Here is a 27,010-nt window from a genome sequence, read left to right as displayed (position 1 = left end):
CACTTAGATTTTACTTGAATTAGTGGAATTTAAAGCATTTCTATCATTATACTGTGGAAGGCTTTGTTTGGAAAATGTTAATAAAGCATTATATTGCTATATATATATATATTTTTTATTTTTTTTTATTTTATTTTTTATTTTTTTTCTCAAAGAAGGAAAAGAAGTATATATGGTGTTAAATATATAGTTATAAGTTATTTATATAAGTTATTTTCCCCAATGATATCTGCGCTAATATATCTACTGCAGTATGAACAGCATCGCAAAATTTCTGCCAGTTTGCACATTTCTACTGTAACCATAATACCTCCTTGTTACCAGTGTCATCAGAAAATATCTAAGTAACAGACAGATTCTGAATGCTTTTTACACTGTTTTGAGTTTATTATGATCATAATTTATAATGATTTTACAATAATAACAGTAACTATAGTAACTGTGGTATTTTGTTGAAAACTGTGGTACACTGTAAAAGGTTGTCAGGTAACCTAAAAATGGCCCCATGTGTGAATATTCAAAATTATCTGGTTATATTGAAGTAAAAATGTATTAACCTGAATAGATCAACTTCAATAATTTAGGATATACCAAACTAAAGTCATTTTTACCAGTCAGATCAAGAAGAATTAGCACTTTAAGGTATCAACTGCAGGAAAACACTTTTTACATTGTATTCTTGAGTGAAGAGTATGAAGAGCTCAGAAAATCAAATGATTAATTATCCTAGTGATCATAGTAAAATCAAATTATCAAATTGCTTCAAGCTAAAGTTTTTGCACAGTGCTATTCAGTAACTCTGTACTTAATGCTTTAGTGTTTGTGGTGTACATTTGCATGTTTGTTTGTTTGTCTGATGACGGCTGGAGAATAGGTGTTACTATCATCGGGGATACAGGAGAGGATGCACTTGATGAATTTATTGAAGATTTTATTGTGAGAGCAGATGCGACTCAGGCTGCAGCTGGCTTTCATATTCCCAAAGCTTAGTTTGCAATAACAGACGGTTCCTGTTCCATGAGCATCTGTAAGGCATAAACATACTTTATGCAAATACGCTAATGTAGATGAGAATGCTTGACCAACGTATTGCAAGCATGCTGTCCCATTGTACGTACTTAAGATGCGTTCTTGGGTTACCGTAGCAGTAATAAACCTCAGTACGCAAGAAGGCGATAGAGTGACCTTGAGATGTAATTAATCTGTGTATTTTTATTCAGGTAGCTAGCTCTAAACATGCTGTTAACTAAAATTAACTAACATGCTAAGCAAGATTCTCTTTGCTCATCCAAGACAGTTGTTGATCTGAAAAATTACTGCAAAAGAAGATATGCTAATATGCTAATCCTTGCCAGAATGCGCACTTGCTTTAGGTCATGAATTCCGATTTGACACATTTTGGAATGTACATGAAATCAAGCTAGCTTGCGTAGCTAGAAACACTGCATTCATTTACTTGCACAGAATGGGTTTTGTGCCTAAAGATGTTTGGCACATATTTACATTCAATGTTTAATCTTTGTTGTAGTAATTGTACATATGCGTGTATATCGCCTTGTACATTGATAAGAAGAACAATCAGGAACAAACTTGTTTTTAATGAGGTTTGTGCAATTTTTGGTGATGTGCTGTCTATAAAACAATTGTCTTTGTTTTTTCCAGAGACAGCATGTGCACCTTGATGTCTCGCTGTGAGCCTTGTCAGTGATTTGATTATCACTGATCCACCACTTTTGCCCTGGTATTCTTTGTGAGCAACCCTCATCCAGAGAGGGCTTCTGGGTACTTCCATGGTGGGAGAGAAGGGCCGTCGCAAAGCCATGGATATCAAGCGCCTGGCTGGTCTGCTCCAGCGTGGGGCGGGCCGTTTGCTGGTCATCGATAGTCGGACATTCTCAGAGTACAACGCGTCACACGTGCACGGTGCTGTTAACATCTGCTGCTCCAAACTGGTCAAGAGGAGACTTCAGCAGGACAAGGTGTCAGTAACCGAGCTCCTGCAACCCAACGGAAAAGTCAAGGTATCAAGTGTGTGATTGAGTGTGTGTGTGTGTGTAGAAGAGTCTATTATATATATATACGTGTTTGTGCTGAAAAGAATGGCAATGGCTAAATTAAAATAATCATGGTTCATCAAGGAGATCAATGTCAGTATGTGGGCAATGGATACCTTTGAAGTGTTCAATTTATAGTTCTGTTAGTTTTGTGTGGACTTCACAACCATGTCGCTTAACAATATTGTAATGAATTAATGTTTACTTGTGAACACTCATTAAAGAGTCCCTCCATTGGCACCAGTCTGCAACAACTGCAGTTACATTCATACGCACATATACTATTTGACACTTCCTTACATAAAATGATTTTGTAATTAGGAGTAGTAGTCAACAGTCAGAGAAGAAGTCAGAGAAGAAGTTTGAGTAGGTCAGACTGGATAAGAAGTTTTCTAACAGCTACCCTTGATCTTCCCATATTGTGGCATTATATATTTGGAAGACCCCTATTACTTTATTGGTTATCAGAGGCTCTGAAACTGGAGACTTGAGTTGTCCATGACTTCTACATCGAATATGACATAATTTCTTCCCACCTGCCTGGCATGCCAAGTCTTTATATTTTTAGGCACTCTGTGAAAATGACAGAACTCTTTGGGGGAAATCCAAGCAACGACAGATGTCACGTAAATCTCCATGCCACAGCTGATGAGGTCAATGTCCGAAACTGATCCAGTGATCCATGATTTGCGCTTCTCGCTTTCTGAAAATGGCATAGCATAGCTAGCATGTATCAATCACACCAATGACGTATTGAAGCCCTACACTGCAGACACTGTCAAATTCTTGCTTTTAGTTGATGGGGACCTTTGTGAAGGTGTAAATATGGCTTATCTTGGTACAAGAAACCAACTCTATTTTAGAGATATTTTAAATATATTATATAGAATAATTTACTTACAAGTTTAACTGTTGTCTTCTGGGTTTGTATGTAATACGGATTCATTCATTCATTAACCTCTTGGTACTTTTGTCTGAATTGTGCACTTCTCCTATAGCTTTAAATTAATCTGTGTCTTAAAGTCTACATGAAATGGCATTTGCAACCTGTTTTACTTCCGTAATGTGTATTTCAGAGTGAAACAAATTATTAAATCTGAAATATTTTTAAATAAAAAATCAAATGCAGAGCAGGGTATATACCAATCTTGCCTTATCCAAATGGTAGCCCTTCTATTTATTGGGGGAGGAGGTAGGATAGGGCAAATTCTGGAAACTCTTTGTTATTGGATAAGCATGACATCATAATCTTTAGTGTGGCCACTGGCAGAGTGCTAGCTGAGCATGTTCAAATCATCTACACAACTTACACAGGACCCCTGCCCAAATGCTTTGGACAACTACCACTGCCAGAAGTGGTGGCATCATTGCACAAGCTGAAATTAATGACAGTACTACAACCTAAGGCTACCAGTGTGGTCCATTGTGAGTGTAAATAAAGGAAAGAAGTGAAAGAGATCATTAATGGATGGGCAGCACACATCCGCTCTGAGATTATGCCCGAGGTCCCCCAAGGCTCAGTGTTCGGCCCATTTTAGATTACATCAGCGGAAGGCACCATATGCACCCAATTGCCTGGCCTGCATTGTAAATGGGTCATTGTCAAGTGCAGTAGATAGAGTCCAATGGTACAGGAGTAGGACTTCCTCTGCAGTGACGAACAGTCTTGGCTTATGGTAATCTGTGCTGATGAATGTTCCATTGAGCTGGTACTGACAGATGGCTCTGTGGTGGCCTAGAGTGAAGACAGCTACATAGGCAGATCTGAAGGGCATAGTGATTCAACAATGGCCTAAGAAAGGAAGATAATTCTCCAGGACCTGACTACATATCTTTGTCATGTACTAACTTGTACTTTGTAGAACATCGCCCTTTCAAAATTTCACTGTTTGTAACATTGCAGCTCAAAATTTTATGAAACAAATATCTTATAAATTTCTAAAGAAAATGTAAGTTGTGCTTGCCCCTGCAAAACACACCTCCACGATGGTTGAAAGGGTGTTGATATGAGGTTACCAACTGTTCAGATTAGTTTTTGATGTGTCGCAAAGTGTTGCTAGAATATTCCGAATGGTTATAGAAGTATTCCTAAGCCTTTTGTTGGGTGTTCCTGGGTGGATTCTTGGTGGTTGTTTACTGTCCCAAGTTGAAAGAACTCTACGCTATTCTGTTCCCTAGAAACAGCTCAGGTCTCTCCTTCAATGTAAGTCTATAGGATGTTTTTGGTAATTTTATCATCAGCTCGAGATGGAGCACTTAAAATGAATGAGAGAAATTGGAACACCTTAAGTCTGGCCTAACAGGTGAAAGAGCCAAATTATCTACTACTGTAGATATAGACATTGCCTGTCAGTTAACTTGTCTAAAAATAGTGTTTTTTATCGAAGTCTGAGCTAAAAAAAAAAAAAAAAGAAGCACAATTTAATGATACAATTGTCATATTTTACTTCTGATTTGAAAAATGTTCTTCACAATTTGTTAAAAGAAACATTCATGCAATGGATGGAAGCCATCAAATATAATAACTGGACTGGATATGGAACAACAAAATGTATATATCAAATACATGATTCACATCAACACCACCACAAAAACCTTAGTAGCTAAAACGTTAGTAGCTACCAATGCTGATTTTATTTTGAATGGCTCTGACATTGTTCACTATGTCCTGATATGTCCTCTGAACATAGTGCAAAGGGACATAGGACACACTTGTCAACAAGTTAAATTGTAATAAATGTGCTGGTTGAGAATTGAATGGCCCTGGTCTAAAGTTCTTCTCACAAAGGTGTATGTGACATTGACAGGTGATATGAATAGAAATCAAATATGTCATTTTTTTAAGTCATGGCATGCAAACTAAATATATTACAGATCTCTGCAGTGACCTTTAGATCATTCTGTGGCTCTTGGAATATGTAGCTCTTCGTCTTTCTGGTTGACACCTAGCTATTACTGAACCTCTGTAAGGCTTGGTTTAGTAATAAGTGGGCACCTAATTACAACCCGATAGCACTTCTCTGGGTGACTTTGCCTATGTTAGAAATAGCTTATTACCATACTATACTTACTATTTATTCAGTATGCTTTATATATACTGTGCCAAAATGCAGTACTCAATAGAAAACACTTTGAGGAATACTGTATCTTGTTTGAAAAGTTCCCTCACGCTCCTCGTCTCACACACACACACACACACACACACACACACACACACACACACACACACACACACACACACACAGAGACACAACCTTGCTAGTTCTAAAGTGACGTTTTCGAAGGTGGATTTAATGTTGTGGCTATATATATATATATATATATATATATATATATATATATATTTTTTTATATATATATATATATATATATATATATATATATATATATATACTCTGTGCAAAAGTTTTAGGCACTTGTGAAAAATGTTGCATAGTGAGGATGTCTTCAAAAATAATGACATAAATAGTTTTCTTTAATCACTTAATGTTATACAAATTCCAGTAAGCATAAAAAAGCTAAATCAATATTTGGTGTGACCACCTTTGCCTTTAAAACAGTAACAATTCTCCTAGGTACACCTGGACACAGTTTTAGTTGGTTGTTGGCAGATAGGATGTTCCAAGCTTCTTGGAGAATTCACCACAGTTCTTCTATTTATTTCGTCCATTTCAATTACTTCTGTCTCTTTATGTAATCTCAGACTGACTGATGTTCAGTGGGGGGTTTTGTGGGGGCCATGCCATCTGTTTCAGGGCTCCCTGTTCTGTTCTTATCTTTTCTATTTGCAAATGTAATGTTTGGAAGTCTAACATTTATACTTCCTATTGACGCACTAAAGCTGAAGATATAAATAACCATTTTAAGACAAATGCTTTTGCACAGATCATTTTTGTGTGTAATATGAGCCAGTTGGTGACGTAAAGTGAATCCGTTAGTCATTGTTTACATAGAACTGCACTCCTTGATTACTAATACATTACCAAAACTAGGAAATAGCTTTAAACGGACAACTTCAGGATTAAGGCTCATGCTGAGAGACACAACAGACTGATTTATTACAGAACTCAAGTGCTTACCTTTTATTGGGTATTTCCACATTGGATACTGTTTAAAATGACGGAGGACATTGCTGTTTCTATAATGAATGACTCTTGTGGACCGGCTACCACGAAATAGAGAGGAATAGCCCCTCTTGGATGTCTATTTTCCACTGTTAAAGCTGATCTTCAGAAAGCTAACTGCATCTCTACTTGGGTGTGGCAACAGGTGATAGCACACACGCTCTCTCTCTCTCACTCTTACACACACACACACACACACACACACACACACACACACACACACACACACACACACACACACACACACACACACACATCCAGCCATCTATCCTTGATTATCCAATAACTTGTTAGAAACAGCACAAGCCATGACACTATTTCTGAAGTGAACTTTTTTAATTACTGACGAAGTCTTGGACGCATCATTTGTTTTCAACCATCAACAGCAGATTCTGACAGTTGTGCTATACGGCCCTATATCAGCACTGCTGGGATTACCTGTGGCCGAATCAGCTGATGTAGGGCCATATCGCACTCTTGCTCGTGTGATATTGCATAAATATATATATATATATATATATATATATATATATATATATATATATATATAGCACTGTATATTACTGTGAACATTAGCCATACAGTTCACAGCAATCCATTTTGCAATTAAATTCATCAATCATTCAGAGATTTATTATAAGGCTTTACAATGGATGCATCAATGTACACCTGCATCAGACAAATTATTTTGGACCATCTGACTTTGGTTGCATCGCATCATTAACATACAATTTTTAGGTTGATTTGTCAAGTTATACATAGTTTGAAACTTAGAAAATAGTCAGTACTTCAAGCTTGAATAGTTCTGATGGCAAGAATACTCCTTAATACGGTCCGGGGACATGATTAATTGCATAATTGTTTTTAATTTAGATAATTTATCACATAGAATTAACACGTTAAATCGACAGCCCTACATTTAACTTTATATAGTGTTCAAAATAACAACAAGTGCGTAACGTGTCCGTCTAATGTACATTACATTATTAACAATTAAATATAGTGCAGTGGAATGCAAGTACACATCCTATTTGAACAGCTCAGATTGACAAACTCGACCTCAAAAATGACTGCTGTTGACTGTAGGTGTATGTTCAATGATATGGGAATAAAACAAACAATAGTATATTGATTTCTAAATCAAATTTTTGTATTGTATAATCAAATAACTTTCTGATAAAGATGAGATTTTTTTCTAACATTAATTAGTATGCTAGTGATCCATCCCGAACATCGCTTTTGACCATGTTGGTTGAGGTTTTGAGTGTGACAAAATGAAACGTGTCCCGCGATGATGTCATTCTGCTCCCAAAAATATGCCAATAATGTTGAAGTTAACCAGCAGGACTGACTGTACCAGTCAAAAACAGAGGTTGACATCATTAACCCATGGTGGTGTGAAGTCATAGGTGTAAATGTGGCAGCAGCTGTGCTTGCCCTGTAGGTGACCTAGGCTTCAAAAGGCTTTTGCAGGAGGCCATGCTTCTAAGAGACCATAATCCATGAGTGATGATGTCACCTGGATTTAGCTTTCATCCAGTTACGCTGGAACACCTTGTTCAGAAGGGGAAAGGCCTGTATTTGATGGGCGGGAGGCTTAGGCCTAGTTTTTTTACTATCCCCTTTCAATCAATATCCTCATTTTAATACCTTATCTAATAGCTAAGCTGCACTTGCATAATCGCTCAAAGTAAATGAAGAGAGATAAGTGTGAATGGTTTTTTTAAGGCCTTTAAACTTAGCCGTGACTAAGGTACAATTATTTAACATTCACAGTCATTCATTTTGAGACAGGCAGAGAATGCATTGTAATCTTCCACCCCGAGTTCGACCTTGGCCTGGTGACATCACCTTTTAGGCAGCCTTCCAATTTGCAGCTGACTGTGTTGTACACACACACACACACACACACACACACACACACACACACACACACACACACAGACTCTCATTTTCTTTTACATACACGCACATGCAGTCTTACCTTCAGAGACACCGTGTGTTTGCGAGATTCACGGGTTGTGTATGGATTGAGTGCAAATTCTTATTATATATTAGACATAATGTGTTGTCAAGTCCAAAGCTCTTTCAACTGTTACAAATTTGACTATATTGATGTGGTCCATTGATGTGGAAACCTTAGAGAATTATGTGAATACACTTTAGAATAAAGGGCAGCTATAGAGAGGGACAAAATATACACTCACCTAACGCTTTATTAGGTACACCAGTACACCTACTTATTCATGCGATTATCTAATCAGCCAATAGTGTCAGGCAGCAGATTAATGCATAAAATCATGCAGATATGGGTCAGGAGCATGTTCGCATTCAGTTAATGTTCGCATCAACTATCTGAATAGGGAAAAAAGTGATCTCAGTGATTTTTACTTTGGCATCATTTTTGGTGCGGATGGGCTACAACAGTATAAGACCATGTTGGATTCCACTTCAAGATTCTTCAGACCAGGATATGGTTTTACAGTCTTTTAATGTTGAGTTTTGGTGAGCCTGTGCCCAATTCAGCCTCAGCTTTCTGTTCTTATCTAACAGAAGTAAAAACCCAACATGGTCTTCTGCCGTTGTAGCCCATTCGCCTCAAGGTTCAATGTGTTGTGCATTCTGAGATGCTATTCTGCTCACTACAATTGTACGGTGTCATTCTGCCTAACATCTTTTGTGTTTCATGAAAGAAAGAAAGTCATATGTAATTGCAACTTTAGGGTGAGTAAATTATGACATAAAGTTTATATTTGGGTGAACTATTCCTTTAAATGCATGCTGTATTCATTATCACATAAAATGCAGCACTGAACCGAGTTTGTGCCCTATTTTATACTGTCTGTATTTTCAGTATGGCCATAAGGGATAGCAGTGGGGTGGAAGGAATATAACACATTAAAAGTCATTACTTGTATTTTTCAACATGTGAATCGCAATTCAACCAAAGTAGCTTTTACTATACACACTGCATTTCTATTTCTCTCCCATATTGTCCCCTTTTTTGTTCTCAACATGATTTTTCTCTTTTCCCTCATCCTCTTTTTTAGCCTCTCCATCTTTACTCATCTTCCTCTCTGTCACTGGCCTGCTTTCTCCTCCCTTCCCCTCCTCCGTTTGCTCCAGTAGTGCTACAATATTTTAGTGAGTCATTCTGCAGTGGCTCTAGCTGATGGTCATGTGATTAAAAACTGCCTGACAACATTGATGCAGCCAGGCTCGCGTGCAGCCTCACACAGCTTCATGCTCGCACTGCATCACAAATGCACACTAACATAACACACTCTCATACACACTTCTGACAGTGAGGTTTATGTGCTAAATTATGTTTATGTGCAGCATAGGATGATAAAGTGTATTTTGAATCACACCTTTGCTCATTTCTTTCTGACTATAAAAGAAGACATTGTTAAATAGCTAATAATGCATATTAAAAACTGCACTACCAGTTAACATCACACATTAAATGGAAATTCCGTCATTATTTAGAACAAAACATTTAATACTTCAAAGTCTTCAAAACAGTCTTCTAAAAACAAATCATTTTAATATAGCACTGAAATCATATATGGCAGATCCGTCGATAACCTCAAACATCATTGGTTCTCATTGCGTCTCATGAACTAACGTGTAACATGATTTATTTGGTTGTAGCACTTTATTGAGTATTTCAATTGATTTGAGCATGAATACATTTAATTCTGTTCATCACACAAAGTATTCAAATTGCTTCAGAAAACTTGGAATATAGTGCATGAGTCATATAACTCTTACAGTGATGTTATGAGAATAAACCCTGTGAAGACTATAAAATCTCATTTTGTGTTCCAATGAAAAAAGTCATACAGGTTTGGAGCGACTGTTACGTAAATAATTAAAATGTTGGGCTTTACTATTCCTTTTAAACCCTCTATATACCATGAAGCTATTATAGAACAAAATAATAATAATAATAAGAAGAAGAAGAAGAATCCTTTATTTTGGTCACACATTATACACACAGTTTTTTTTTTGCATATATACAGTGAAATTTATTAGTTTTCACATATCCCAGCTAAGCTGGGGTCAGAGTGCAGGGTCAGCCATGATACAGCAGATTGGGTTAAGGGCCTTGCTCAAGGGCCCAACAGTGGCATCTCGGTGGTGCTGGGGCTTGAACCCCCAACCTTCTGGTCAGTAACCCTGAGCCTCAACCACTGAGCCACCACTGCCCTAAATAAGCATATAGATTGGCTATAAGTGTGTTTCCCTTACAGCAACGTAACTCTCTGCTTAACTACCATAGAACAATGCATCAATGGAGAATGATCTAGCTAGTCACGACTGTTTCTAACTGTAGTAACTCGCAAATCCGTCATTTAAACTACGTTGGTTCAAAAACATAGAGCTGTCGTTAATGATATTCCGCATGGGGTGGACTAATGATTTCTGCAGACATCCCTTCAACCTCCACATGTCAGATTATATCTCGTTTACCGAAAGAGTCGTTTCGTAGTTTGTAAGAACTGCGTATTCGGCGTTATCTTTTCCCCCATATAGTACATGCGGCTTGGTAAGTAAGCAGCTTTCTCCACAGCAACGTAATGCGTTTTAGAATGGCTTCACTGTTTGTTCTCAGTTGCTTCGCATTATTTCAAGATGTCTTATAGTTGCTGCTGTATTTGTCTGCAATAGTAGTGTATTACTACCTCTTATGTCATACTCTCGGGTTCCCCCGGTGCACTTGAACATGCGCACTCTTTAAAAACCTATAAGAATGACAATTATGCTATTAAATGGCTGCATAAAACGCGTTCTTGACAAAACCTTAGTGTGTTAATTCACTTTCTTTTAATCCCTTAAAGAGCATACTGTAAATGGCTTTGCTTACATGTTGTTACAGAATGCCATTTTCTGCAAAAACCCTGGAATAAGCAGTTGTCTTGAGTGCATGTAAACATGGTGTTATGTCTTACAGAATGAAAGCCATATATGGAATTCAACTTTCAATTAACTTTCCATAACTGCATGGCCATGAAGAAGTTTGAGGTTTGCTGACCACATTACAGTGGCATATTGCTTCACCACGTTTTCCCCCCCTAAACTATTACAAAGTTTCAAATGGACAGAAATACAAACAGAAATACCTCCTACCACAGTTAAATAACCAGATAAAGGCAAATACATTGGTGAAGCAAATTTAATAAAATGAAAAACACAAGAACTAGATGGATGGATGGATGGATGGATGGATGGATAATTCTAATTTTTTTATTTGTTGATATACATCTAAAATATATACAGTATATTGTGACTTCACACCTGTATGTACTTGTGTGTATTTGTACACTCTAGGTTGACCTGGGCCGGAGACAAGAGGTGGTGGTGTATGACCAGAGTACAAAGGATGCTGGTCAGCTCTCCAAAGACAGCTTCGTCCAGATCCTCCTGAGCAAGCTGGACGGCACCTTCCACAGAGTGTCTCTGCTCACAGGTACAGAGCACCGGTATTATCTTATTAGTTAAGAGCCATAAAACTAATCAGAACTAATTTTTCTAGGTTTAAGCATAGGTTTAGGCCTGATGTACTGTAGAGAGGTTGGATTGTATCAGTTCTTGTTAGTACCAGCAGATGGCGATTCTTACATCACCTATTCTCAAACACACTCCTGTTGTATGTCAACATTCTCTCACACACATTTTTTGCACCCTCCCTCTCTCTCTCTTTGTTTAATTTTCCTATCGGCTTTATCTGGTCTGGATCATTTCTTTCCTTTGCAAATGAAACTCAGACCTTGATAATTTATGTTGTTTACTGCCAGATATATTTGTTATGTCATTACCGCTTCTGAGGAAAAGCGTTGAGGATTGTAACCGTTTCCGCAGTTGTTATGCACTGGTTAGACAGGTATCTCCTGCTGTCACTCAAATTATGTCATAATGTGCAAAGGTGCTGCTAGTTGCCCAAGGCAAGTTCTTTCGTTGCCATTTAGAGAACGACTCTATGGAAAACTACTGTGCAAATTCTTTATGTCCTGAAGATATTAACTCAGCATTTTTTACAATATTTTAGCCAGGCAAATTTACCAAAAACTTTAGCGTGCGGCATCCAACGCAAGACCGCAAATACATTCTTATTCGCTGTCCACCTGCATAAAAATTTGACCAGGTGCTATCTGCACTAGTTTAAGGCTACGGCAGGCATATTTAAATTAAGTCAATGTTATTCTATTTGGTGTAAACATGCCTGGCTCAATTAAAGTTGCGCTATTACCGGCCACACTGAAACCAATTGGGTTGAAATCAGGTGTTTTGTGTACATGTTCTAATGATTATGGCAGCAGTAATTCAATCAAATGATGAAGAACTGCATTTTATCCAAGTATATGTTGGGGGTCACACACTTTCACCATTTTAAAATTAGTTTAAGGCACCTGGATCACAATGGTGGAACGATACTGTACTGTCCCAGTAGGGTGCACCACATCTCGGTAGCCTACTAGTGCATCCTCCACAACTTACGACTTAAAACTGGCCTGCAAAATAGAAAACTGCACAATGCGCATTGCATTCTGCAATTTGTTTTGTTTTTTATAAACGTTTTCTTTCTTTAGTGAATTGAATGCGAAATCAGCTCAGCAAATAAGCAATGCTATTGGTGTGCATAATGCAGTCTTCACTAATTCCCTCTTCCTTGTGTAATTATTACAGCAACCATCACGGCAGAATTTCATCTCTCAAAGTGAAGATTCTGTTGAAACTGTCACAGTAGGCAATTTTCTGTGGGAAGCTTACCTTTTTATTTCCCCACGCTTCTTACTAAGCTGCTTGATCCAAATATGTCACCACTGAAAAGAAGCTCAAATCTTTTTCTGTCAGGATTTGGAGAAGTTTTGCAAATCTTTGATTATGTGGCTCCTAGCATGGAAGTGTCTCTTACTTTAAAGTTTAAGACCTCTGTTGAGTTTATTACAGTGTTTTTCTGTATGTTTCTGCATTTTTAAATTAGAAATGTGTCACACATGTTAAAACGGTTCAGCATCACTAGACAGCACTTTGCGGTTTTAGAGGTTTTTTTGAGCCCTGTTTATCTAAAAAAATAAACAACACAGTATATTAAAGGAATAGTTCACCAAAAATGAAAATTCTCTAATCATTTACTTTCATGCCATCCTAGAGATTTTTAGATGAATATCTCAGCTCTGTTGGTCTTTTTAATGCAAGTGAATGGTTGACGGACATTTGAAGCTCCAAATATCTGAAAGTGTAAGTAGAGATTTATAGTAAAAAAGGACTTACATATTGATTTGTTTCTCACCCACTGTTATCATATTGCTTCTGAAGTTTTGTAGATTACTTTTATGCTGCCTTTATGTGATTTTTGAAGCTTGAAAGATCTGGTCACCATTTATTTGGATTGTATGGACCTACAAAGCTGAGCTATTCTTCTAAAATTCGTAATTTGTGTTCAGCCGAAGAAAGAAAGTCATGCACATCTGGGATGGCATGAGAGTAACTGATGAGACTATTTTCACTTTTGGGTGAACTATCCATTTAATACCAGATTTGTAAATATTTGGAAAATAAAAGAGTGCTACTTGCATGTGCAAAATTCACAGCCACAGTTTTTAGGCGTTCTGAGTTGTTTTTTGCATGCTACTAAGTGGTTGGGTGGGTGTTGCAAAGTGGTTGCTAGATGGTTGCTTACTGGCCCAATTCAAAAGAGCCTCGTATGAGACTCAAGTTTCGTATCATATTCTAGTCCCTAGATATGGCTCAAGGCAAGCCCCTCCTTAAATGTAAATCTATGGGATTTTTCACTTGTTTTATCAACTGCTGGAGGAAAATCATAAGTCCGATCTCATAATTTGTTTTTACATAAGTGGTTGATTTATGAAGAAAAAAAAAAGATTTCTAACTCTGTACTTTTTGTTGTTGGTCTGCTTTCAGTCACTTTAATGTATTTTATTTTAACCCTTGCAAATATTCCAGGGATACTTCTGTTAGGGACATAAAATATGAACTATTCTTTGGGATTCATGCCTGTATTATCATCATCAGACTGTGAAAATAGTTCTATGACTAAATGAGGCCAGGAAAGTAGACATCATGATTATATTAAGACCATATTAAGACAATATGTTTGACAAATGGCCCTTTGCGCTCTTTGATGTTAGAATTAAAGGACAGCTCTAGAGGAGATGACGTAACGTTGATGCATGAAAGCTTTTGTATATTCTGTTTAAATCATTTTTAAATGGTGTCAGCAGGATTATGTCACAATATTTCCATTAAGACACCATGTTAGCCATCTTTTGCCCCTTATATTCATGGTTACATGGTTACCTTTCCCCCCAGTCACCATATTAATATCTTTGCTCTCTCTTTTTCTTTGTACTTTGACCTTTAGTTGCTCTACCATAGAGACTTTAATTCTATTATCCTGCCCTGACAGAGGTGTTGGATTCATTTTAATAAATTTTTCAGTTTAGCCATTTTTCATAAATCTTATTAAACATTCCCAGGAGTATCTGCACAGCAATTTAAATAAGCATTTGTTGTAGTAAAAGAAATTGTTTGGTAAAATACTGCTGTTTATCAGTATATTTTAGATTCAAGTTTGCCATCATTGGCACATTGAAGATCTATGACTGTTCTAACACAGTTAGTTTTGCAAGAGTTTTTTTTGGTTACGTTTAAGAGGGAATATAGTGTTAAGACCATAGTGATGATTCCAACTGATAAACACTAGAAGAACAGGAAGTTATGACCACTTCCTGTCTAAGACAGCCACTATCAGGTTTTCTTCAGAATAAATGCTGTCAGGGTGACATACTGTAGAGTGCTGTGTATGCACAAACTAACTGCGAAACCCCCTCAAAGCACATGCAGTCTGATGTAACAGAAAGTGGTGAGCAAGTATTTGAGTATTAAGTGTTTGATAAAGGCATTGCAGGAGCATTTTGAAAAATTGGAACCTTTTTCTAGTAGTATTCTATCTCAAAGCAGTTATAGCACTCAGTCAGGGAAATGGTTAGGTTGGGGTTAGTTTAGGTTTAGGGTTTTTTGGTTAGGGTTAGTTAGGTTAGGGTTTTTGGGTTAGGGTTAGGAATTAGGCTAGTAGGCCTACTGGTTATAGAGGGCAACACCTTGTTCCAGAAGAAAAATCCCATTAATTTTCTCCATAGGGGAATACATTTTTAACAATAATTTATAAAGCATTACAGACAGACCTACTGTGAGCTCTGAGGTTGTTAATCAAGGATGTATGCGTTTGTTGTACCCATTCATAAAATAAAGTGTTTATAGCAAATTACTGGTAAGGAACTACACTACCCATGAACCTGAAGGGAAGCAGTCAATCAATCAGAGAACTGCGGCCAAAAAAGCACACCAAAAGATCTCTGCAGTGACCGCCTACTTACATGGCACACTTTGAATGATCCAATTGAATCAGTCTTTCTGAACTTTTAAACTACATATATATTTACATATATATAAATATATTGCAATACAATTTTTACATATTGTTTCTTTACTCATAATCAATAACTTTAAATTAATAGTTTTATATTTTTCAATTGTTTTTAACTTGATTACTTCATTCACAATGCTTCAAATTGTAGTTCATTTCCCTTAATGAAAGATGGTTAATACACACACTTGGACCTTTGTCTTTTTGTCCAATTTTCAAATACCTCATGCGTCAAAGCAAAGTTAGTAATGTTGTGATTCACCTTGGCACTGGTCGGTTTGGCTCATGGCTTGGAAATTTTTTATGAAGGATTTTTCCTATGAAAAAAATGAATTGGGAAAATACTAATCAATGTCTTTGGCTTTGTCCACACTAATACGTTTTAGTTTAAAAACATATCTTTTTCTCTACGTGTTGGAGTGGTGGTGGCGTAGTGGGCTAAAGCACATAACTGGTAATCACAAGGTCGCTGGTTCGATCCCCACAGCCATCACCATTGTGTCCTTGTGCAAGGCACTTAAATCCAGGTTGCTCCAGGGGGATTGTCCCTGTAATAAGTGCACTGTAAGTCGTTTTGGATTAAAGCGTCTGCCAAATGCATAAATGTAAATGTGTTGGCCTTCCATCCACACTAAGGCGTCATTTTTGTCAGTGAAAACTGAGCTTTTTGAAAACGCTCTCCCAAGTGGATATATTTGAAAACGCTATCTTTGCATTGTAGTGTGGATGGGCAAGATGAAGATACATTATAGTCCCATTATTGTTCCTGTTAATCACTTTGATAGTGTTGTTAAATATAAATGTTACTTTGTACAGCCTTCACAATGCATTCCATCAGAGACGAGAAACAAGAAGTATCTACAATGGGAACAGGCCGGCCTTTTCTCTCACTTTTTTTCTCACCGCAGAGCAAACATTTCTTCGGCTGGGACCATATGTACTCGCGTTGGGGAAGGTGATCTTTCCCCAGGAGGAGAAGACACCACGGAGACCATATCCTGCCCGAAGGGGAGGTTAACATGTGGTAAATACATCACACGGCTACCAGTCACATATGGAAGAGGCCCTGTGGTAGGTCCTACCCGGAAGGGAGGAACTCTACAGCACTGCGACCGGAGGCAGGGGAGGACCCTGCTGAAGGGAGACACGGATTTGCCTTCAGGAAACCGTACTGTGGAAAATACATCACAAGGGGTTACCACAGGTAACCAGCACATGTGGAGCACCTACCACAGTACAGGGCATACTAGCACACATACAGGCCTGGCAACGAATTCCTCCACCAGATTCACCAGCCGTAGGGCTAAGGAGGAAGAAAATCCAGGGTTCACTGTCTCATGAACTCGCATGGGGGAAAAAGTGCTCAGGGAGGGTAAAGGCACTATGCGCAAGCGGTATACCCGGGCAGCTGCCCGCACACTTACCTGCTTATACCTGTCAACTCACAGGACAAAACTGGCTCAACCTGGAGATTATAAAATCTCACAAAGGTATTGGGTGTTGCCCAGCCCACTGCTCTACAGATGTCTGCTAGAGAGGCACCATTGGTTAGTGCCCAGGAGGATGCCACACTCCTCGTGGAGTGTGGTCATAATCCCAAAGGGGAGAGCATGCCCTGGGCCTGGTATGCCAAAGCGATGGCATCCACAATCCAGTGGGCAAGCCTCTGTTTGGAGACAGCGTTCCCTATCCACTGTCCACCAAAGCAGACAAAGAGCTGCTCAGAGCATCTAAAGCTCTGCGTGCGATCCAAGTAGATGCGCAAAGCAGGCACCGGACACAGCAACGACAAGGCTGGGTCTGCCTCCTCCCGGGGTAGCACTTGCAGGCTCACAACCTGATCCCTAAAAGGGTTTGGGTTGGAGAGTACATTTTATAAAATATGCATTCCTCTCTACTCTTTTACATACTGTACAGCTGCAAACAACTCGCTTCACAGCTCGCTTTTGGCGCCACTCCTGTGGATCACAAAATGTAGCTCGTATGTACCTATGTGCCCAACAATACTTACCGCTTTGGCCACTGGGGGCAGTCTTTCAAATTTCGGTAAGCAAAGAACGCTTTTAGCTAAAGAAAATTCAACGTGTTTGCAATTTCACTGTGAGATAAGTCTGGCATTACATCATTGTGCGTTCAACAAGTTCCTGTGATAACTTATTTAATGTATTGATTGATTAATTACTAATTTGTTACTGAAAAACTGCCGTTACAAACGTGGCAGTGACAATAAAAGTAGTAGTTACTGTATGATAAGGGGAAAACCATTCAAAACAATCTGGAACCTGCAGATTTTGACATCTGAGACATTGGGATGGTATCCATCAAGGCTACACGATTAACTGAATTAAGAATAATATCGCAATTTGTCCTTGAATGGTAGCACTTAACCGCATAATGCTGCTTGCATTTTGCAAACAAACAGTGCTTCTCCTTAAGTGTTCAAGTCAGAGATATGTGAGCGTGGGTCCTGATTTCCTTCTCTCATCCCCCGTGCAAAACAAGCTGAATTCCATTATATTACCTATGCTAATGAAAGAGGTTAGAAAATGTTTTCAGTTGCTATAGTTCACTCTGCTATCAAATGGTGATTAAAACGTACCCAAACTACGTCAATACTTACCGTTCTGTCTCTCCCAGCCTCGCTCTTTGCAAACGCTGCTCGTCCATGCCCCCATCACCACTGTATCGGTTGCTGCACAGTTCTGAACAGTTCCTGCTCCTACCTCACTTTCCCTACTACCACACATCACACCAACACACTTGCAAACCCTTTTCTGACCCATGTGGCTACTGTTTCCAGATGCCCTAAAAATGTCTACTGCAAAATGTGGTCACATTACACCCAAAAGAGAATGATCTAATTTCCCTCCCCACTGCCAACATTTAACTTAACCAAAGAAGGAGGGATATAAGAGAAAGTAGCTAATTATTCTTTATTAGAAGATGAAAGTTTTAGCTTGGCATGGAGCGAAAGAGTGCCGCTGTTACTTCCCCCTTTGTATTTAGCTGCTTTGGGAGCTGAATTCAGCTTTGTCTCATTCCCTGGCTCCTATTATGCAACTGGGCGTTTCTTGTTTAAGTGTTTGTGTGTGTTCGCTAAAATTAGGTAATGAACAGGTGGTGACGCATTCACTCTAAAACAATATGAATATATCCTTTCACTATAAAGCTGCCCTCAACATTAAGTTCCCTTCCAGATTCATCAAAAGTCAGCTAAAGCTTCAATTTAAACACCGTTTTTATGCCCAGTTGAGGTGAAGGACAGGGAATTCAGGATTTAAACTAGCACAGGAAAATGTCTGACATACCTCTCAGGAAATTTTTTTTTAATTATATTTGCTTGGCTTTAACTGTACTTTAATTCTGTTAGCCTTGAGAGAGGGGGACAAGTATCTGGATTTTATGCAGGCTGGATTCAAACATAAATTTGCCATTTGAGCACCAAGGCTTAATGTGTGTTCACACTGACAGCAATTTTATCGCTGGAGGTTGCCAAGCACTGTTGGTTGCTTATGTGTATTCCTATACCAACTGTATCAGGAGACGTATCATGTGAGTTCCATTGCTTTCACTCTCATTTGTTGTTTGCACAGCTTATGTGCATAAAGTTAAACTCACATCACCAACAGTTGCTGTCATTCATGTTGGCTAAAATAGCCAATTCTCATTGAAATTTCTCATTGAATGACTTCTGGTGGCTTTGTCACGGCAAATTTCTGTTGGCGTGAACAACCCCTCAACATGTCTAGAGCACATGTGCTAACCACTACGCTATGACTCTTTTTTTTTTTTTAGAAGATATTAAAGGGATAGTTCACTCAAAATTAAAATTCCCTCAAAACTTAGTCACCCTCATGCCATCTCAGATGGTGTATGACTTTCTTTCTTGCGCAGAACACAAAGATTTTTTGAAGAATATTTCAGCTCTGTTGATCCATACAATGCCATTGAATGGTGGCCAGAAGTTTGAAGGTCCAAAAAACATATAAAGGCAGCCTAAAAGTAATCCATAAGACTCCAGTGGTTTATCCATATCTTCAGAAGTGATATGATAGGTGTGGGTGAGAAACAGATCAATATTTAAGCCCTTTTTTACTATAAATCTCCACTTACACATAGATATTCTATGCATGTTCACGAGTTCTTCTTGTTCTGTTTTTTTTTTTCCTTTGCTGGTTTGCTGTAACGCTTGAGCAGAGAGGCAGACGAGGAGATGCGTATCCAAATGCAGTTAAGAATTTATTAAATAAACAAGTAAACACAAAGGAACAACCCTCAATGGGGAAATAAAACATAAAACTGAAAACTGAACACAAACAGAGAACTCAGGCAGGGACCACATACCAGGCTAACAACATACCTCCATTAACAAACAACGACTGACAGAGACTGAACAAACAGACAGGGTTTAAATACATAAATGTGGGACAAAGGGGCCAATGAACAAACAGGACTCAAACAAGATAACAAGGAGATTAACAGAAACCAAAGGCAAATTAACAAGGGCAGGTGAAAACAATGAACAGTGAACACGAGGGAAAACGACTGTGGAGCTACAAAAGGGACAAAAGTGAAAACTAAGGAGTACAAAAGTGACAAAAATGGTAAACAAAAGGGCAACAGTGGAACAAGACAGGGTATACATAACATTTGCATTCTTCGTGCCTATCGCCATCTACTGGGCTGTTGTGCAAATATGATTTATGATTTTCTTTTGCTTCATCCCACCTTTTTTTCTCCTGGCTGCCCAGTAGGTGGTGATATGCACAAAGAATGTGAATCTGCAAAAAATAGAAGAACTAAGGAAGAAGAACTCATACCAGCTCTTCCTTAGTCAAATCCAAATTAATCGCAATATCGATTTAATCGATATAATCTCGAATCAGTTTAGAACATCTAAAAGTTTATTGTACAGCAGCCTGGCTGACTTCTTTTGTCTATATAGCCCATTCCTATTTTCGTCCCATCAATTTTTTTTGCCTTGAAAAAGCAACTGTTGCCATTAAGATGAGGCAGTCTCTCAAGGAAAGCTTATGGCTCTCTGTTATTTTCAACAAACACACATATACAAACACAAACACACACACACACACACACACACACACACACACACACATCTCTTTCTCTCGCCTTATGTCTTTCTGATTAAAGCATGGCTTTATTTTTAGTTTAGACTCCTGTGGTCATCACATCTGGCGCCAGTCTCCTACTTTAACGCACACACACACTCCACAGATTTGCAAAGGTCGAAGAGGTGACCTTTTTAGTCTCCACCCTGTGGACTCGACATATACATGCACCACTTTGTGGTATAATGAAATGAGTAGCATTTGTCCTACATATTGCCCACTGTAAACTTGGCTTATAGTTTCTCTGTGCTCTCATAGACCTCAAATTATATGTGTTATGTCAATTCTGAGAAACAAACTGAAGAAATGTCAGCGGGCCGACCAATGCCAAATACTTTCAGCATGACATGAACTACTTCACTTCTCTCTTCTCTTCTTTGCTACTGTCTCCCTCTTTTTTCCACCCTCCATTTTCCATCTTGTACCCCCACCCTTTTTCTTGTATTGACCTACCTTCCACATTTCCTCTTTCTTTCTTTTCCCCTCTCATCTTCTCTTCTCTCATTTTGTTCCTTTCTTCCCCCACTCTCCTTCCAGATCTCTTTTATTCCATCTTCTGGTGTCCAGCTTACACAACTAGCTTGATTCATACTGATTTATTGCAGTTTGAGTTGCTTCTCTTCTATCTTCTCCAAATTGAATGTCTATCTCAAAGCTTCCTTCTTTGGGGTTCCAGACGGTCATGGAAAACCCAGAAAAATAAGCCCTTGAAAAGTCAATGATTTTTAAGATTTTATGATTTTCCATGGCATGTCAACATGATCACATTGGACATTGACATGTTCTTTGTTGCTTGCAATGTTCATGTACCTTGAAATCAACCCAATTCTGCCGAATGACTGGCAAACGCACAACTGATGGCACGTTGTGTAAGCTGCCACAGATATATAGGTTCTGGTCCATTGAAACCAGTAAGTAATCACATTCAAATAAACAATGGTAATTGTGATTCTGAGGTTGCATTTTCACTCTTAAATAAAACTTTTACTCCACTAATGGTTATGTTTAGGGTTGAGGTTTGGGTTAGGGTGTATGGTTAATAAAATATGCATTCCTGTTGACACTATTACATGATTTACAACTAATAATACAACTCACTTTTGGTGCCACTCTGTGGACATTTCACTCAGAAAGTACAAAAGTACAATAACAATTCCAGCTTCGGCCACTGGGGGCAGAGATTAGAATTTTGGTAAGCACAGTATGATTTCAGCAGCAGAACTTTCAACCTACTGTCGCTGAATTCACTGTGCAATCAGTCAGGAAATTTCTAGACTATTTAGTGGATATACATTTCTTAAGTGGCCATAAAATGTTCTAGTTATGGTCCGCTATAAATATATTTCATCGGACAGGTTTCAGTTTTTGTCTTTTTTCAGACATTTGTACACTTATAAGCAATAACTAAAAACGGTTCAAAGAACGAAAATGAAAAATAGACTTTATTGTTTATAACTGGTTAATTTTGTATCATTCTGATACATTTTTCATGAAACCAAAGGCCCCAAAGGGTTTATCACAGTATATGTTTTGAACTACATCCCTGTTGCCCGAAAAAATTAAACATCTGCTTTCAACCTGAAGGAAACTGCTGCATCACACATTTCGTTGCCTAAATATCCATTGTGGATGTTGCATTCTGTGAATGAAGACCTTTTGAACAACTATGTATAATTACTACATTAAGTATGCATGCATGGCTAATCCTGATACAAGGAAAACTTTTTTATGAGAGGTCAAATGTATTTTCTCATTTGTTTCCAAGTCTTCACTGAATTATTGTTAGATATTATGCATTAAAACAGATTTGATGCTGCTGAGTTTTGACTGGGAAGCAGATCTGTAATTACTTAACTGTTGATAAACTGTATGCATGTTATGATTTCTATGCTTATTAATCCACCACACAGTAAAAAAATTTAATAACTAATTTTTGCTTATTTTGGTGGGTCAAGTGGATTATTTTGGGCTTTTGTATTTTGGAAACTTATTTGAAATTTATTGAAAAATGTATTCTTAATGGTAGCAACTTTAAAATTAACTTTATAAAAAGTTATAATGAGTTGTTATGTCATCCCTGTTGGAAAAACCAGGTAAAAAAGACAGTCAAGCTGGTTTTTGGAACATGTCTGTTCTCGGATAGATTTGTTGCTGGTCCATGGTGGTTTACCAGCTCTATCCATCTTGGTCTATCAGGTTGAAACCAGGTTTACCAACTGATAGTCCAGGCGATTAACCATCTAGACCAGCTAGAAACCATCTAAAACAATCTAAAGGTGGTTTTAGCTGGATTTTCCAATAAGGGCCTTTTTTAGAATCCAAGGTTTTGTAATGCAAATCAAACAAAAACTTCATAATGAACGTCTTATTAAAGTTTTTGGTTTTAGTTCTAATAATTTGTTGCAAGAATTCTGGTGATGCCTCAAAATATCGAGAATTCCAGCAAAAGTTTGTAGAACACACACACACACACACACACACACACACACACACACACACACACACACACACCAACGAATGACGCCACACGGCACTTATTTCCTGATGGAGGCTGGAAATCCTTACATTCCATCCTCAGCTAAATTTGGATTTCCAGCAGAGCCTGAGGTCCCTATGTGAAGAATGTGGGCTTTGTCATAATTTCGCTGTCTGGAAGCATTAGTACTCCCTCTCGTTTATCTCTCTGTTTCTCTTTCCATCTCCCCCTTTTCTTCCCACCCTCCCAGTTGTGAAACCCTCCCTGGAGACTACTATCCTGGTTTACATGTGGCCCGATGACATCATGGTTCTCCAGGGGGGTCTAGATTGCTTTAATTCTCTTTCTTTGAAGGGGGAAGGGTGGATAACCTTCATCCGTATTAATAGATCAACTGCAGTTTTTCAATTACCTCTCTTTGTAATGCTTAAAAACTTTAATGCTAATGTATACAAATGGAAAAAGTGAGATGAGTTCACTCATACTTAAACATCTTCAGTGCTCATGCTAGTTTAAAGAACACTTCATCACATAAATGTCAAGTCCAACAAATACATTTTATCCACAAAAGAAATGTATGTTCACAACTTAAAATTTTATTGCAGAGTGGTATTTGAGGAAAAAATGGGGGTTAAGGGATTAAATTAAATTAATAGATAAAATAACATGCAAGAGGCTCTCAAATCTTATAAAATGTTTTCTAACATGAACTTCTGACAGTTACGACATATTTCATGTTTTACGGATTTCGTTTCAAACTTGATTTAGGAAAAGGAAGAAATACAGTCTATAATTTTCTTTGGACAGCTTGTCTTTTTCACTGGTCGCAGTGACAGAAGTACAAATTGTTTGCTTAATACCACTCATTTCTTCATCCATTTGTGTGAATCATACCAGATTTTTCTAAGCTTTTGGCTATAAATGCATTCTTGCAAAACATCTGAAAATTCAAATCTGGTGTAATTGATCTCCAAAGAGTATTAAAACCGGTTTAAACCGAGTTCTCCTTCAGCTGTCGGTAACATAGCTGAAACATGGCAGACCTTGATTAATGAACTTGACCTCTGGCCTGTGCACTGGGCTTCAGCCAAGTACTGAGTGACGGCATCCTGTCGACTCCACTTGGAAGCCTTGAGTCTTTACTGAGATCTGGTTCATAGTTTTTTAACACTAATAAGACTTAACAGGGTTGGTGCTGTTTTATGAAAACTGATCTGAAGAGTAGAACAATGCAGTTTTTACCACCTCATAGTTTTAAAGGGATTTGGTCAAATTAATTCAAACCTTGAGTCACGGAAATACCGCCAAAAGCAGTTAATCTAAAATTATTAAATGGTAAATGGTCTGCACTTATATAGAGCCATTTTAACCTTAATGGTATTCAAAGAGCTTTACACCCATTTACACACACATTCACCAATGGCGGCAGAGCTGCCATGCAAGGTGCTAGCCTGCCATTGGGAGCAACTTGGGATTCAGTGTCTTGCCCAAGGACACTTCGGCATGTGGAGTCATGTGACCAACCCTGCGATTAGTGTCCGACCCGCTCTACCACCTGAGCCACAGCCGCCCCCCAAAGATTCATTAATGACTATCAAAACTAAAGAAAACTAAAATCATGTTTGTGTAAGTGGATTTTTAATCTTTTAGTGTAACTGTTTTGCTCTTGAATTGTTTGGAAAGTTGAGTGCGAAATAAAAAAGTCAGTTCCACTGTCCGTTCACTAAACATCTGATGCACATTGCGCACAAAACATACTTTCTTGATCTAAGAAGCACTATCTATATACAAGCACTTGGGCTTTTTATAGCACTGATACAACGACTGCCTTTGAGGATGAAATAATCACTGTATTTGCCAATGTTTGCCAGGTTAGTAGCATCAAATATTCAAAAGATTCACCTCCGAATCGTCTGACCGAAGTATACTTTGGGCTTCAATTGCAACTAAACTAGATATCCTTGAGAAGAATTGTATATTCTGCTTTGTTTACTTAGTTATGACTGTGAAAAAGTCTTCACTTACTTACCAAATTATTATTTCGATTATTATAATTAAATAAAGTAAATAAATAAAATTATAATATTTTAACGTTATATATTGTATAAAATTATATTATATATGTATTCATAATAATACTATTAATGTAATTATATATATTTTTTACTAATGAATACAAAATGTAAATATATTTATTTATATTTAAAGCTTTTCATCTCAGTCAGACTGCTTTTCCTGTTCAATTGGGCAGTTCTTGGCTGGAGTAAGCTGCAATATAGACCATTTACTGCAAAAGGTCTGGTTATGCAAGACTACTACTATTTTGTCCTTCTGGTGCAACCTCTCTGGCAATAAAATAAATAGGGCCCACATTTTTACTGCTGTGTTCAGCTCTAATTTTAATATCAATAAATCTGTATCATTCTTTCTTGCTCCAACCTGTTGACATGCATTGAACAGACACATGTGCTGCAACAAATCCTTTTTTAAAAGTTATGTGTCTACCAATTCACTCATTTCCCAACCATTTAGACAGCAGAACATTGTAGGAGTTTGCACGCATGTGATGGTGACACATATAGACACCACACATTTGGCTAACTGAGGGGATGGTGTAGCCCAGTGTTGGTAACCAAAAGGTTGCAAGTTTGAACCTTGCAAGGGTTGATTCATAAACGTATAACCACTGTTATGCCCTTGAGAAGGACACTTCAAAGGCTTGTTTAGCCAAAGTTTTGGTGGAGGTGAAACAATAAAGCAGCACGTGAATTGCATGTAATGTCTGTGCGCATGTGTGTGCTGAAGTGTTGTGTTTTTCTTCTCTTTGCATGACTTCATCATGACTTCACTCATGGCTTTGTATACCTAAGACTTCTCAAAGCTTAATCATGCTGTGAGATTCTAGGTCATTCGCAACATATCGTGAGTGTGAAATAGAGAGATCCCATTGGGATCGATTAATAACATATCTATGTCAAACTCCAGCTAATTTTGATACTGCGGTTTAAATGGTGTTTTATGGCAGACAGGGGGATTTAGACACACTTAGACTGACACACACATGTGAGTGTTGAGTGATTGGAGCCTCTTGGCTGACGTGGCTCTCAGCTCTCGAATGGAGGCTACCTCACACCTCAGGCATGACAGCTGGGGCCCTGTAAGCATTACGTCATGGACTGATGTATGCATGGATCGCATGTCACTGGTGCTCTAACAACGAGTGCTATCAACTTTGACCCTCTCGCACTCCACACACACACACACACACACACACACACACACACACACACGTTTGTTTCACTACATTAGAGAGGACATCGCATAGAAGCAAGAGACTTTATTCAGAGGTAATTATATTTTCTAATTCCTATTCCATGCCCTAAACCTAACCCTCACACAAACTGATAATATCAGTTGATTTAATTTAAACATGATCTGGCTGGTTTATGAGCCCTTTTAATTTGTAAGAACAGCTGAAAATGACCTCACGAGTCGGTTTTTAATGTTTAAACAAAAGTTCCTCACCAAAGATCTAAAAACGGGGGCAAAAACAGACATTTTACTGTTTGCAAAATATGCGTTGGGGAACAAAATCAGTACATGCTAGTAGAGGTCGACCGATAGTGGATTTTCCAGAGACTGATAAATAAGGTGGTGGATACGGCCGATAGATTTTACATTTGATTTAAAAGTTTAGGGAAAAAATATTTTCTTACTGTAACGGGCACAGAAATAGAGGCTACAAGAGTACAAAATGAATAAATAATAATAAT

At 38.0% G+C, this 27,010-nt stretch overlaps 1 protein-coding gene across 1 annotated transcript in view; it reads left to right on the top strand.

Annotated features, from left to right (window-relative positions):
* Positions 1-27,010, top strand: part of LOC127638138 (dual specificity protein phosphatase 8-like) — a 48,264-nt gene that overhangs the window by 9,253 nt on the left and 12,001 nt on the right. The window contains exons 2-3 of the mRNA XM_052119512.1: positions 1,663-2,021; positions 11,513-11,651. Of these exons, the coding sequence (XP_051975472.1) occupies positions 1,791-2,021; positions 11,513-11,651 (370 nt within the window). The 5' untranslated portion in view covers positions 1,663-1,790. The remainder of the gene's footprint in view (positions 1-1,662; positions 2,022-11,512; positions 11,652-27,010) is intronic.

Source organism: Xyrauchen texanus, chromosome 46 (genome assembly GCF_025860055.1).
Source record: "Xyrauchen texanus isolate HMW12.3.18 chromosome 46, RBS_HiC_50CHRs, whole genome shotgun sequence".
Classification (NCBI taxonomy): Eukaryota; Metazoa; Chordata; class Actinopteri; order Cypriniformes; family Catostomidae; genus Xyrauchen; species Xyrauchen texanus.
Note: the sequence above shows the minus strand (reverse complement) of the source record. Positions and strands in the feature narration are given on the sequence as shown.